Source organism: Stylophora pistillata, chromosome 12 (assembly GCF_964205215.1).
Source record: "Stylophora pistillata chromosome 12, jaStyPist1.2, whole genome shotgun sequence".
Taxonomy (NCBI): domain Eukaryota; kingdom Metazoa; phylum Cnidaria; class Anthozoa; order Scleractinia; family Pocilloporidae; genus Stylophora; species Stylophora pistillata.
The window spans coordinates 27,671,606-27,686,634 of NC_142530.1; the positions used below are offsets into that span (position 1 = coordinate 27,671,606).

At 38.2% G+C, this 15,029-nt stretch overlaps 3 protein-coding genes across 5 annotated transcripts; 1 reads left to right on the forward strand and 2 right to left on the reverse strand.

Annotated features, from left to right (window-relative positions):
* Positions 1-1,914: 1,914 nt before the first annotated feature.
* On the reverse strand, positions 1,915-7,876 carry LOC111336817 (tubulin alpha-1A chain). 2 transcript variants are annotated; one of them, XM_022942978.2, is made up of 6 exons: positions 7,669-7,876; positions 7,059-7,281; positions 4,441-4,589; positions 3,631-4,023; positions 2,949-3,236; positions 1,915-2,273 (listed from the first exon to the last, which is right to left on the reverse strand). In XM_022942978.2, the coding sequence occupies exons 2-6, from the start codon at positions 7,237-7,239 to the stop codon at positions 1,974-1,976; spliced, it is 1,311 nt and encodes a 436-aa protein (XP_022798713.1). In that variant the 5' UTR covers positions 7,240-7,281; positions 7,669-7,876; the 3' UTR covers positions 1,915-1,973. The 2 variants fall into 2 exon arrangements, with proteins under 2 accessions (XP_022798713.1, XP_022798712.1); XM_022942977.2 differs by having other exon boundaries at positions 7,653-7,876.
* Positions 7,877-7,966: 90 nt separating this feature from the next.
* Positions 7,967-14,059, forward strand: LOC111336819 (estradiol 17-beta-dehydrogenase 8). 2 transcript variants are annotated; one of them, XM_022942981.2, is made up of 8 exons: positions 7,967-8,115; positions 8,566-8,882; positions 9,274-9,369; positions 10,927-11,012; positions 11,989-12,073; positions 12,429-12,471; positions 12,920-12,994; positions 13,294-14,059. In XM_022942981.2, the coding sequence occupies exons 1-8, from the start codon at positions 8,067-8,069 to the stop codon at positions 13,308-13,310; spliced, it is 768 nt and encodes a 255-aa protein (XP_022798716.2). In that variant the 5' UTR covers positions 7,967-8,066; the 3' UTR covers positions 13,311-14,059. The 2 variants fall into 2 exon arrangements, with proteins under 2 accessions (XP_022798716.2, XP_088597038.1); XM_088740912.1 differs by lacking the exon at positions 13,294-14,059 and having other exon boundaries at positions 8,041-8,115; positions 12,920-13,011.
* LOC111336818 (melanocyte-stimulating hormone receptor) lies at positions 13,808-14,781 on the reverse strand. The gene has a single exon (XM_022942979.2). It carries the CDS (start codon positions 14,771-14,773, stop codon positions 13,808-13,810), a length of 966 nt encoding a protein of 321 aa, XP_022798714.2. The 5' UTR covers positions 14,774-14,781.
* Between the last annotated feature and the right edge of the window lie 248 nt (positions 14,782-15,029).

Sequence of the window (15,029 nt, forward strand, 5' to 3'; positions counted from 1 at the left end):
GGCCTGAGAGATAGTTAACTAGGTGACGTGGGCGTGCAAATCACGTGATCGATTTATCGACCTAAAAGCGTACTTGAAATTCTGATGAGAGGTTGAAAACAGTTATTTAAGTATTTGAATCATTAATAAACAAGGTTAACAGAAATTTAGCTGAGTTAGGGTCAAACTTAGATCCATCTTAGTCCTTAGATGTTCAGAGTTCAGAGACGATTAAAAAATGTATTGTGAAACTACATGCATAAGTACGCGCGAATGTCCCGTAGAGCTGTCCGTCACACAATCTGATTTTAAACGGATTTGAGGGTTTATTTTTTTCAAGTACAAATTTAAAAAGAGTTACGGAATTTACTGAGGGAAATATAAAAGGGTTACGTAGTATTGATCACATTAATTAGCTTTAATTGATGCGAAAATTGTAAAAAATTGTTTTGCCGTGGTGATTTAAAAAATCCAAATCATGACAAACATTTAGAAGATAGATTTGTTCATGTTGTTGATTTTTGTTTGACGAAGTGTGTAATCTTTTCAACAACTATTAATGTCGGGGTTTTTAAATTCAAATTTCCAGAACATTATGAAATTAATTTTAACTTGTGTATATTGTCACCTGGATCACACTCAGTATCGGAGTGAAATATCGAACGAGGCCATTCGGGCGCCTTATTATTAACCAAGAAGGATCAATGTACAACTGAAGTAATATTGAGTCCGTTTCTTGAGAGTTCAGAGTCCAAAATAAATTAAACCGGGAAATTAACATCGACAAATTCGAAGATAAACTGCGGTGTCTGTAAATGTCGTAAATGGATTTACGCCTAATCATGCGATCTAAAAATACACTATTAACCTCTCCAATGCATTAAAAAGTCGCCAAAGATATAGAGTGTCTGATTGACTAGGGTTATGTAAGTACATCCGTTTGGTGGCTTAAGCGTTTTAATTTACCTCAGTCACAATTGCCAGCTGAATAACAAAATAGTTTCGATGACGTCACAGCCGGCTTCTTGATATTGTCACGAAACACTTACTCCACTGATCGGTGAGGAGAGGGGATGGGAGGGCTGGGTACTTGCTTGATTAACAAACCAAGACGTTTGCAGCAGAGAGCACGCGGCAAACAAAATATCTCATCGGCAGAATAATGGTCCTTCACGTGCAATCTGAAACTTTGTACCTTTCGTAACCGTTTTCCACAAACAACGTAAAATCACTTCTTGTATGTTTATGCAACAAAGCTAGCCCTGCTTCAGTTTTTCCCCTTTACTTATTTCCAGTTGCAATTGAAACCGTACGTCGCATATCAGATATTCAGAATTAAATTTCGTCGCCGCATAATTAAATAGCTAAACAGCTACACTTCAATTACTTCACGCAATTCCGTTAAGTCTCTCCAGTGCCTAGGTACAATTATATTACTGCGTGGAAACTGGGGGCTAGGAAATTTCGACAGTTGATGTATGGTGAAGTATTTAATTTTTTTTTTTTTTTTTTACCTATTTTCATTTTTTCCTCATATCTCACATTAGATAACATGATTGAACATGAGTGAATTTCCAATTTCCAATATTAGGTATCACAGTCGGGTACCCGAAAGACTAGAAATAATATATATCTAGAAGAGGAAAATAAGAAAACGCGCCACGTAATACATTTTTTAAAATTTTTATTCGATGAAGATCCGCGTTACCCGTTCATCAATCTAGTAAGTTAGATCTTATTTTCTTTCTTAGAGGCAAAGCTCCAAACGTGTGATCTCTAACGGACACATCGGTTGAGGGAATCTGCTGGCAAAAACGAGTGCAGGCAAAAACTGAGTATGTTATGAGGCTGTTTGGAAATGCATGTGCTCCCCACAGCAGACATCTATGATACTAGTCGGAACTTTGCAGCGGAGAATAAGGAAACAAACATCAATCTATCAAAAATGAATTTTTTTTTCTTGACAGCAGAGTATACACGTTTTCATTTACAGATTAAAACTCTTCTTCTTCGGCTTCTTCCAATCCAGTTGGGGTATCCAAGCTAACTTCCTCATAATCCTTCTCTAAGGCAGCCAAATCTTCGCGAGCCTCAGAGAACTCTCCTTCCTCCATACCCTCACCCACATACCAGTGGACAAACGCACGCTTGGCGTACATCAGATCAAACTTGTGATCCAGACGGCCCCAGGCCTCCGCGATAGCTGTGGTGTTACTCAACATGCACACAGCCCGCTGAACCTTGGCCAGGTCACCACCAGGGACAACTGTGGGAGGCTGGTAGTTGATTCCAACCTGTTTCCACCACAATAAGGAAATTGTTAATGGGATAAAAAGCCTTCTCTTTTGTAATTGAAAAAAAAAAATGGTATATTAGTAGAAAAATTAATAATTTCTACCCAAAATTTTCTGATCTGAAAATCACGCGTCTCCTATCTTTACTGAAATCCGAATGTAGTTGATTAAGAAATTGCGGTAAGTCTCCAACCAAGTGGCCGTATTTGGACATCAGCCTCACAGGCCATTTCCGAATTACCTTTGGCCTCTTTCTCAAAACGAGGCCTGATGCTCAACCATTCTAATGAAAATGAGTTTAATTTATATGTGAACGGAAACTTTTAATCATGAATGAACACCCTCTACTAACTATGCTTTGAAAAAGAGGCCAAAGATAATTTGGAAATGATCTATTCCTATGCGCGTTCGGTCAGGTCAAATCTTGACCTCACAATCAAGGCGAACATTCGCGCAATTTGTACTCCCAACTTAGTAAGATCTGTAACACTGACGAATTTTACTATAAGCGCGCATCATCTCCAAGCTTCAAGGAGCGTATAGCAACATAAGCCATATTTATTCCTCGCACATCATTTTGGATGACTTCAATTTGAAAATATTTAGTTGCGATTGTGTTACCAGCACCTTGGCAAAAGTAAGTGTAATTTCTTTGAAAGATAACATAGATCTTACCTTGAATCCCGTGGGACACCAGTCCACAAACTGAATCGTGCGCTTTGTCTTGATGCTCGCAATAGCCGCGTTTACATCCTTAGGGACTACATCGCCGCGAAACAGCAAACAACAAGCCATGTACTTGCCGAGACGAGGATCACATTTCACCATCTGATTGGCTGATTCAAAGCAGGCACTTGTGATCTCAGCAACGCTAAGTTGCTCGTGATACGCCTTCTCTGAAGAAATGACTGGAGCATAGGTTGCGAGGGGAAAATGGATCCGAGGATATGGCACTAAATTAGTCTAGAGAGAAAGGATGAAAATGGAAAATAAAAAAACTGAATGCAGAAATAAATTAATACATAAATAGATGAGTGGATTGATAAATTCCCTGTACTGAGTTCAATCATCGTATTTTCTATGAAACGAGTGTTGCCGGCGGATCCAAATCGCCTCATGCAAATAGTATAAGAATATCCTTTGGGTCACCGTACTTTACGACTTGAACCATAGTTAATAGAGGGGACCTCTATTAACTATGCTTGAACAACGTAATATATAATCCAGCTAGATGAAATGTTTTGACTTTACAAGTGCATTTTACTTCGCACTCGGTGAATTGGCCGATTATCTCTAGCTTACTTCCTCAAATTTGTCTTACGATTCGTTATAAATGCTCGAAATGGACCTTACCGACCTGAAATTCATTTAGATCCACATTCAATGCACCTTCAAAGCGAAGTGAGGCAGTGATTGAGGACACTATCTGACCAATCAGACGGTTCAGATTGGAGTACGTTGGCCGCTCGATGTCGAGGTTCCGACGACAAATGTCATAAATAGCCTCGTTATCAACCATAAACGCGCAGTCTGTGTGTTCTAGGGAAGTGTGAGTGGTGAGAATGGCGTTATAGGGCTCAACTACGGCTGTGGATACTTGAGGAGCTGGATAGATACAAAATTGCAGCTTTGATTTCTTGCCGTATTCGACAGAAAGGCGCTCCATGAGAAGGGAGGTAAAACCAGATCCTGTACCTCCCCCAAAGGAGTGAAAGACTAAGAAACCCTGTAGACCACTGCATTGATCGGCCTGAAAAAACCGAGAAGAGAAGTTAAAGAAAAAAATACAATAACATCAACCCGGATTAACAAAGGTATTGGCCTATCTAAAGCAGGGGGGAGGGGGTGGGGAAATAAGGATTATTTTTTAGTGGTAGGGATGGTAAATCCTTAGATATCAAAAGTGCTACAATAGGAAAAGATTGGCCTTTACTTTTTATCACCGAATTGATAAAAAGTTGTTTTACCTTCAACCTTTTTTTATTTTCTTATTCTTTCCGAGATTTGTCTCTCTGTTTTCAAAATTTATTCAAACTGTGTAGATTAAATTTCACTCGAATAACCTCTCGGCGAAGTAACGTCGCTAAAAAAGGGAAATTAATATAAAGAGGCATATTTACGCGATTTCTACAAGAAAATCAGATATCATAACAAAATATTCATGTACCAATGTCCTGGTTTTATCTAATACTTGATCGACATGCTCTTTGCCGACTGTGTAATGACCTCGCGCATAGTTATTGGCGGCATCTTCTTTCCCTGTGAAGAGTTGTTCAGGATTGAAAAGCTGACGGTATGTGCCCGTACGAATCTCATCTGTAAAGGGAGTGAAACGAGATGGACGTGGTTGTTAATAAAAGGTGCTATATACGCCAAGATTGCACGAGGAGTTTGTTTTAACATGAAAAATAAACTCAAACTCGAAGGAAGCCGCGAAATAAATTAGTTTTCAAAAACATTAAAAGGATAACCCGGGTAAGAGCTAGGAAGACTGATTAAGTATTGAGAAAACTTGCGCGAATTCAGTGCAAACTGCCAACTTTCAAAAGGTTAGATTTTTAGAGCTTCACGGTAATCTGGCGATGTTACAATAAGGAGAGCGTGGAGAGAGGGAGAGAGAAAAAAGATTTATCAATCTTAATTAAACTATGTTTACCTTATGTGATAAAGATATAGATTCATCTCCAAGCGTGATAATAGATACGGCACTCAGCTCATTTTTGAGCCGTTAAGAGTAACCTCGTTCCGATGCAATGGCCTGTTCCTTTACTTTCCCCGAAGTAAGGAAAAAGGACATGGGAACGAGGTTGCGTGAAGTGGAGTCTTCCCATTCTCAGAATAATGAAATAAGGAAATGAAGAGACCAGAGTAATATGGATGGCAGATGAGGTACAAAAGTCAAAATAAAGGAGGTGAACAGAAGTAAACAGATACCGACAAAATGAAATGGACGTGTGTACAACTAAACGGAAAAGTATATGTGCACGATCCTTCGCAGTAAAGCACTATTTGAGCAATAGTGAAAAATCAGACCTGAAAAAAAAAATTTCAGGCCTGTACGGGATTCGAACCACTGACCTCTGCGATACTAGTGCAGCGCTCTACCAATTGAGCTAACAAGCCAACTGGGAGCAGACCATCAAATTAATTCGACATAAACCCGTAGATGATAAATCAAACGACAACAAACATATGAAACATATGTATGAACTGCGGTTATGAACCGTATATGTGCACGATCCTTCGCAGTAAAGCACAAGAAAAGAAGAAGAAAAGAAAAGTGAGATACTACATACATACATACATACATACATACATACATACGTACATACATACATACATACATTTATTTGGTAAAGCAGGTTAAGTTAATACAATCGCAGCAAAAAGCTGATGCGGACTGCCTTTGTTTTTTAACTCAGTGAGTTTAATATGAGTGGAAATAAAGCACAAATGAATGCCATGAAAGGATAATGTGTTGAGTATGTTATATCCTGCCAGACCATCCGAGTGATCAGGCGCATCCATTATCGATCTTTAAAAGCGTTTAGCTTTGAGAACTCCTACAAGCCGCCGCCAACATGTCTGTCGTCATTATGCACTTGTGTGACAACATGCCACTTAATGCAAAATTCATATATCAACAGTAACCCCCAAAAATGAATTGCTCTTAACTTATACTCTCAATTATGCATGCATTAGCACGCGTGCCCGTTAACCGTCGAAGGTGTGCTTTTCATGGATAGTCATTGTTAATTTCTTATTGTTCTCGATTTGGCTTTAAACCTAGTCATGACCTCAAGGGCTTTCAGTTGGCGTCGAAGGTTGTCTCACTGTGAGTTGCTTCTGTTATCCTGAGACATTTTGTTTCTGTTTGTTAGGCCGTTTTTTAACTCTCTGTCCCTCACTTGCACTATAAGGCTAATCGTAAAACCTATCTTTTGAAAATGAGTTTTATTAGCATGATAGAGATATTTTTTCTCATTAAAGTCTTTGTGTTTTAAATACTCTTTTTTTAAGCAGAGGTTTCAGGCTTCCCTGAAATTGCCTTTTGACTTATGAGTGTAAAATTCTTAATTGAAGGTTCTGTTTCCTGGGAAACGCACGCCATTCGGACATTTTTCATAAAGACATGTACCACTCTATAATTCGGTATGATTTTCAAGGTATGTACGAGAATCGATCTGACCCGGGTTTGCTTGCAGTTAAAAATTGTGCTATAAGGAATAAGGCGCGATTCAGCTAAAAGTGGTGGCTTTAAATTGCCGTGATAACTCACAAATTGCCTCTGATTACCATAGATATGATATTTTAATGTTAAATAGGGCTAAGTCACACGATCGTCTTTTCCTTCCCGGTAAAAATTTGAATAAAGGAAAGAATAACATTTTAGTAGGATCTTGTAAACAACTTTTGAATCCTGAACCCAAAATACGTCAGAATTCTCGATAAAAGCAAGCATCGAAATAATTGTTTGATGACACGAAAACGAAATCATAAATATTTACATCCCAACTTCAGATGCACTTTATAACAGAGAACTTGGCAGGCTTTCATCTAAAGGGCGCCATAAATCTGAACATTGCATGATAGATGCACCATCGAGAGAATACTTTTTTGTCATAAAAAATATAAATATAAGGTCGTCTTTGTAGGAGGCTCCATACCTGTTAAATTACGTTTTAAGTGAGAAAATTTAAATTTAAATATTTGGTTTCAGATATTGATTGTGAAGAAAGTGAAATATAATTTGTTAGGAAGCGCTTAAGGGAAAGTTTGACGCACCAACTACAGTAGGCTCCAGATCAATAAATATTGCCCTTGGGACGTGGTTTCCTGATCCAGTTTCGCTGAAAAACGAATTAAATGAATCGTCTCCTCCCCCAATAGTCTGATCACTTGGCATCAGTCCATCGGGCTGGATCCCGTGCTCCAAGCAGTACAGCTCCCAGCAAGCGTTCCCCATCTGACATCCAGCCTGACCGATATGAATAGAAATGCATTCACGCTGAAATGAAAGAGCATGATGATGTGAGAATAAAACTAAGAACTGGTATAGGATTGTACTTTCGATACTGCAAGTGCAGAAATCAGGGGTGGATACACCTTCCAGTGTAATATGTTTCGAACGGGATGTTGTATCATTTCTCCTTCAAATCAGGCGTTTTTGCATTTTGCTCGTCCTTACAAACTTAGCGCCTGGATCAGGCTACACTTTTTTAAACATTATCCTCTACTACGATGTCTACTGCTAAAAATTTGTTATAAAGAAACTCTTAATTCACTGCGCTTTCTAGACTTTGTTGATCTAAAGAAAATTGTACTCCTGACGAACCAGAACTTATCAAACAAAAAAGCGGTAAAAAAAAAGGAACATACCATATTGAAGATGTACCTTTGCGCTGCTTAACCTTTGAATTGAACTCTCAGAGAGATATGCCACAACTTCCCTTCAGTTCGTGTCAGCTCTTTTTAAAAGCGTTTGGAATAGCCTGTGGATATTATTTCGCATTAGTAGGAATATAGAATGAAAATTAAACTGATTTAGCCAATCACAGAACAGAAAGAAATGCGACTTCCCATTTCTGATTGAATTTTTCGACGTGTAGATACGTGCGGTGGCATGGTTCAAGTGACCAGTGGCAGCAGCTAGAGCATCATTAATGATATGTAATCACTCAGGAAGAAAATTCATTTTTCATCTGAGTGAAAAGTGAACGTCTGAGACATTTTATGGAGTTTACATGACGACATTTCATTCTACCAGGCCTCGAGAGTGGGGAATCACCAAAGATGGCGGCCGCTGCGAACCTTCTTGTTGGTCGTTTAGCCTTAGTTACTGGTAAGATTAATCACTATGTTCAGCCTTTTTAATGGTATATGGGCTATAGAAATACTAACGAAAAGAAGGATGCATTTGAAGGGATTGGGAGAGCTTGACTTTTAGACTTTCATGTTCTTACCTCTACGCTCTCCGTCGGAAAACTGATCGCTAATCAAAATGTACGTGATTACAAGAAGAACCAATCCAGGAAAACATAAAATGTTTGAAGAAATTGCATAGCGAAGTAAGACACAAACACACGCACACTAAGGAAAACGTTTAACAAAGTACAGTCATAAGGGGAAGGAGAAGAAAGCCCAAGGTAAAATTAAAGATCAAAAAGTCATATTAAAGATGAAACAATTTTTAGTGTAATAGAAAAAATCCGAGTACCATCTGGGGCTCGGATTTTTTCTAAAAGTCATATTAGTGATAAAAAGTCATCAGTGATTTTGATCAATATGCTAGGTGGTGGTAGTGGCATTGGTCGAGCAGTTTGCCAAGCTTTAGCCGCAGAAGGAGCAAGTATTGTTGTTACAGATCTAAACAGTCAAGGAGCACAGGACACTACCGACAACCTTTCAAAACATGCAGACAACAAACACATGAACTACTCTTTGGATGTTTCAAGCGGAGAGGAGGTACAAAAAGTGCTTGAGTGCATCGTCAGTGAGTTTAAGAAGCCGCCGTGTATCTTAGTCAACTCAGCTGGGATCACAAAAGATGAATTCTTGATAAAGATGGATGAAAAAAAGTTTGACAAAGTTATTGAAGTGAATCTCAAGGTAAGAATGAATGATATTTTTTATCAGTAAAAGTTAAAAAAACACCAGATGCAGGAGTATTAGGAGTGACCTTTAACTCCCACGATCTGATTATGAATTCTCCCCTCTAGCTGCTACACATTTGTAAAGGGTTACGAGAATTTGGTGTTCAATCAAGGTAACAACTTCTACCTGATAAGTTTGAGTTTTCTCGTTACCTGTTTGCTGGATCTTGTATGGATATTATAGGGAGAAGTTACAGGTTAATCACCTCTGGGAGTTAAAGGGTCAAGTGTTATTGACCAGGATGAATAACTACAACCTAGTTTACGATATTAGTAGTATGTTATGGGTAATTGTATCTAAGGAATAATTAGTACTGACTTATGTTTTTTGTATTTCTTTAATCCAGGGAACATTTCTTGTCACACAAGCAGTAGCTAAACTAATGGTCAGTCAAAGAGTTATGAATGGATCAATTGTAAATCTTGCCAGCATATCAGGAAAGGTATATTTTATTTACAAAACCAGTCAATTACTGTGCTCTGATCAAAGCTATAAATAAGTATCAGGGTATCAGGATGAGAATCCTGGAAAAGTACAGGATGATTTTCAGTTTATTATCAACTAAAGCTTTTAGTTTCAAACACCACATTAAAAAATGTTGGCAATCCAGAGTATCTATCTTGTGAGAATCATGGCCATTTAAGCTTGTGTAGCCATTTTAATGCAGAGAGACATACATTGAGTGACAGTTCTTTTTTTTTTCTAAGTACATTAAAGATTTGAATGAGCAGAAGACATAAAATATGAATTAAACAAGATGCCTGGAGGCATCAAGGAGGGATGTGTTGGTTATTATCTGCTGTCACTTTGATTGTACATTTGAAAATGATAAATTTAATGCAGACTCTTCAAAGTACAAGAACAAAATTGTAAATTAAAGACATAAAAAGAAAAGGTTAACATACAGCAGGGTATTATATGCAGTCACCCATCTAAGTTGTAATGACAACTTAGATGGGTGACACAACCCACAATTCCTCTATTTGCTCCGATGAAGGGCTAACGCTCAAAAACGTCAGCTTTTATAATCATAACGGTGGCCAATTTACCATTTCAACTTTGTTGATGTATTCAAATTATTAAGTTGTAATGACTTTGATGATACTCAAGCAAATTTCTAAATTGATCTGCCACAGCCATCTCAGGTAAAAAAGCAAAGGATGCAATCTTGTTTGATTGTGAGAAACCTTAGGCTGCTTTACTTCCAAGTAATGTATTATTTGCTCATTTCATTCAAACATGACAAAAACATAGGCAATTTTTTGGTCAGAAGTTCTTTTCAGACTAATGACCAACCAGGCACTTTTAAATACACTCATGCACAATGCAAAACGTGTGCTTTCATTCACAACACTGATAAAATATCGGGACCTAAATGATCCATTAAGATCACTGATCACTTCACGTGCACCTCTGCCAATGTAATCTATTGCATAACTTGCACTTATTGCAAAAAGATATACATCGACGAAACAGGCAGAAGACTAGGTGACCGATTCCGAGAACACCTTCGAAACGTGGAAAGGAATGACTAGGACACATCGAAACCAGTCGCTAGACATTTTCATTTACCTAATCATTCTAAGCAACATATGGCAATCTGCGGTCTTTCCTTACACTTAGGTAGTACGGAAAGCCGTAAAAATCTTGAACAAAAGCTCATCTTTCAAACTGGCAGTCTAAATCCCTCAGGGATCAATGAACGCTTTTCATTCTACTAATTTATTCTTGTTTTTCTCGTTGCCATGTTCCCACCAATAACGTAGTTCCATTTCCTGCCTTTAAAAGCACACACAACCCACAATTCCTCTATTTGCTCAGACAAAGGGCTAACGCTCGAAACGTCAGCTTTTGTAATCGTTACGGTGGCCAATTTACCACTTCAACTTTGTTGATATATCCAAATTATTTCGTTACTCCCACCGACGCAGCCCCAAACAGTTTCTTTCGAAACTATCAGCCTTTATTCTAATGTATTATTCTGTTGTCTACATACCAGATGGGAAATCTTGGTCAAGTAAACTATGCTGCTTCCAAAGCTGGCGTTGAAGGTTTGACAAGGACCTGTGCAAGGGAGCTGGCAAGGTAGTTGTGTTTGTGTGACATGAATTTCTGCAAGAGAGAGATTTGAAGACTAAGTTGGTTAAGTTTTTTGCCCAGATCTCTTCATAGCCATTTTCTGGGCTTATTGTGCAACATGTTCTCTGTGGGGGAAGGCATGAGGTAACGTATGTGAGACAGTAGTAAGCAACAGCTGTAAAGGAGACTGGACTACAGAAGTCCAGGTTTTAGTTCTGGGTGGGTCATTGTGCCCTCAGGCAAGGTACTTTGTCCTCACTGTTCCTTTTTTCCAATGTTATGCATGGGTACAGGGAACAGAGAATCAGAGAAATTTGCTGGAGGGTGGTGACCTGGGGTACACATACTTTCCATGAGGTGCATGAACACTTTCACTCTCTTTACGCTACAGAAACTAGGGTGAGTTCAGATAGGTATGGGCCATCAGACTGCAGTTGTTTGAAAGGTGGATAACACTACTGGATAAATCTCTATCTGTTGGATAGTGCAGTATGTTTTGTTAACACCAGGATTTGTATGGGTCCTAGAAAATCTGGAAAGTCCTGGAATTTTATTTTGACATTTTCCAGGACTGGAAAGTCCTGGAATTTTATTTTGACATTTTCCAGGATTGGAGAGTCCTGGAAATTTGCTTAAATCAAGCAATAAAGTGTTCAGAATTTATGTAACTTATAAGAATTGTGTAAAGACTGCAAGGAGGAGAATTGAGTTTGAAGTCTTGGGAATGAAAGAGATGAAGGTCAAATTTGGAGCCATGGAAAAATCAATCAGAGCCTGGAAAAGTCCTTGAATTTTTTTTCTGAGAAAGGGTAGAAACCCTGTAACACTTATCCACTGGCTAGAGAATTATCTGTCAAATAGTGTTGTCCAAACTCTGAACAACTGGGCCCAGGTGTGTGGAATAGAAGCTTGATATACTGGTTGAACCCTAACCTTTACACTCTGAGTATTGTTAGCAGCCACTTTGATTTTGTGACGGCAGATTTGGTGTTAGATGTAATGCAATTCTGCCTGGCTTCATTAAAACCCCAATGACAGATGCTGTCCCGGAAAAAGTTCTTGAACAGGTAAGAAAACAGAAACATAAACATTTAAAACAATGCAACCACTAATCACTCAACGTTTTCCAACTTACTTTCTGGGAACTCTGTATTTCTTTCCCTAATAGTAGGGTTAACACTTTTCTTGATATGTACCTTAAATCCTAAAGATGATGTGATTAGGACCAATTTCCACTTTATTATGTAGATCTTGCAATAAGAACATGATTGCTAGTGAGGCAGATCTGTCCCACATGCTTAGCTCGTCTTGAGCTCTCTCTCTCTTGCTTGTGCACTTGAATTCACGCTTGGGTTTGCCTGTTGAATTGCCCATCCAAACAATAAATTTGCTATATGTATGTTGGTGTTTGTGTTTTGATAGGTAAAGAAACAGATCCCTCTTGGGCGATTTGGACAACCATCAGGTAAGATCTCGAATGAAAACAGGCATGAAGATTCAGAAGATGCTCTTTTAGCCTGCCTCACATATTCTGTAAGTAAAAAACAAAGTGCGATATTAGCGAGGAGTTAAACAAAACGAGGAGGGTTGGGCCGAGACTCGACCCAAATGTCCTTTGTTTTCACTCTGCCACTATTTCCACTTTACTAATTCGTACGGATTTCGCACCTATTTACTTGCCAAACACTTTAAACAGTTAAATGTTCTTTGTGCAACAAAAACTTCTTGTAATGAGGAAGAGACCGATTACGAGTTAAACCTACACAGGTTAACGTTCAAACTTATGATTTAATGTCAGTTTTCAATCATTTATGTCGGTTTTTGTAAAGGTCAAGTGGACTTTTTTCTTCTAGAAGATATTTTTTTGATGTTACGCTGCATAATACTAACTTTGCTAATTTACACTTTTTTAGACATCGCTGATGTGGTAACATTCCTCGCTTCTGACAGAAGTAGTTACATTACGGGAGCAAGCATTGAAGTTGCAGGTAATTCTTCCCTGTAAAATGATTTGTCATTGACCTATCCAAAGTAAACACATCAAAAGTGAAAAGAAAAATTTGGGAACGCAATCTTTCAAAAAAGAAAAAAAAAGTGGGTTCGAAATATACTCAGGTATACTACTTAGCCGTTTTGAGAGGTTTATGATGACCAATGTTTTGATAATGTATCGCGCATTATTACGGACAAGATATCCCTTGCTTACATGTACATGTATGTAATCAGTAATTACTGTTATATTAAACTCTACCTGAAGAACATTTTTTATCGTTTTGTCTTCTCTTAGGTGGCCTTGCTATGTAATTACATGCAGTTTGCCGTTAGACGGCTTCTCAAGACTGGGCGTATGACATAAAGATAGATCAGTTGAAGGAAATTTCACACTGATAATTTATACTTGTAATGCAATTGATAACTATATGATTACATTTAAAACTTTTAAGTTGTTACTATGATAATCCTTTATTTAAAAAAATTGTTTTTCTGCGTGGACAGCGGGTTGAAGGGTAAATTTTATTCAATAAAACGGAATGTTGGTTTGTAAAAAGTTCCAACCATCGATAAGGTGGTTGGAAAAATTGGCAGCCTACAGAGAAGAGTGGGAGAACTTAATTATACCTCAGACACCCGTGAACAAAGCAATTTATAATGATGAATTTATTTTAATCTTTCGCGCATCCACCTCCATGGGTGATAACAATATCAAATTGAAGTTGATTCTTCAAAGATGAGTACCTTTCGAGCCTTTTTTGCACAGGTTGATTATGACCTGTTAACGGACCAAAATCTGTTTACAGAGATCAGCTTTCTTTGCAGAAAATTCTCTTGAGTATTTGTCGGGCTTCTCTTTGTATATCTCTTGTTCGCCACAAGTAAAGAAGCGGATTAAGAGAGGAGGATAAAAATGCGGCCACAACCGTTACCTGAAGAACTGCGTATATTGTTATGCTGAAGTCATTCTTGGGAGGGATTGAAATAATCATAAAAAGAATAGCCATGGGCAAGTAACTGAAATAAAACACAAGCAAAACCAATAAAATAGAAGACACTGATCTCCTGTACTTCAGAAAGTCAATTGCTGGTCGAGCAGAGTTCTGTTGCAAACTGATTTGGTTTTGATGGTGACGAATTATTTTGAAAACTTTGAAATAAGCTATTGAAGTGACGAACAAACAAAACAAAATGAAGGAAAAATACGAAATAAAATATGCAAGTGTTATTTTCAATCGAAAAAAGCAGACGACCACAGACAATGGCAATAGTGATAGAACAGCAACTCCTTTGCAGGCTCGACGTACAGTCACAAAAGATTGCCGGCTCATCTGCAGCCAGCGTTCGATCGCCATGACTGTGATGAGAAGAATGGTTAATGCAAAGAAGTACTCCAAGAATCCATCGCCGATAACTTTTGTTATCAAATAATACGTTGGCCATCTCTCATTTATCACGTAATGATGTCTGCTGTAATTGGTCAGCGAAGGATCCTTCATTACCAATAACAGATTTGTGACATAAAAAGGTTCTGTGATGAATCCGTTGCAAAAGTCAGTGAAAGCCAGTCCAGCGAGTAGAACGTAACACGGTGTTCTACGGAGCGAAGGGTTTTTCCAAATCGCTGCCAAGACCAGACCATTCCCTATTACGGCCACGGGTGACATGACAGTGATAGCAATGGCAGTTGACAAAACCACCTTAAAGAAAATGCTATCATTTATCTCATCATTGTTGTTAGACTGGGAGCGCAACAAATTTGAGCCATTCGACATATTGACAATGTTTTCAAACAACAACAAACATATGAAACATATGTGTGAACTGCGGTTATGAGACGTATATGAGCACGATCCTTCGCAGTAAAGCACTATTTGAGCAATAGTGAAAATCAGACCTGAAAAAAATGTTTTGACAATGTTTTGCGAGTCTGTTTGTTTCTTAAAACTCAAAACGTTCTGAAACTTGCCCTAAGGAACCTAACCTTGGGAGGAAATATGTCTTACTATGGCACGGATTAATAATGCACAG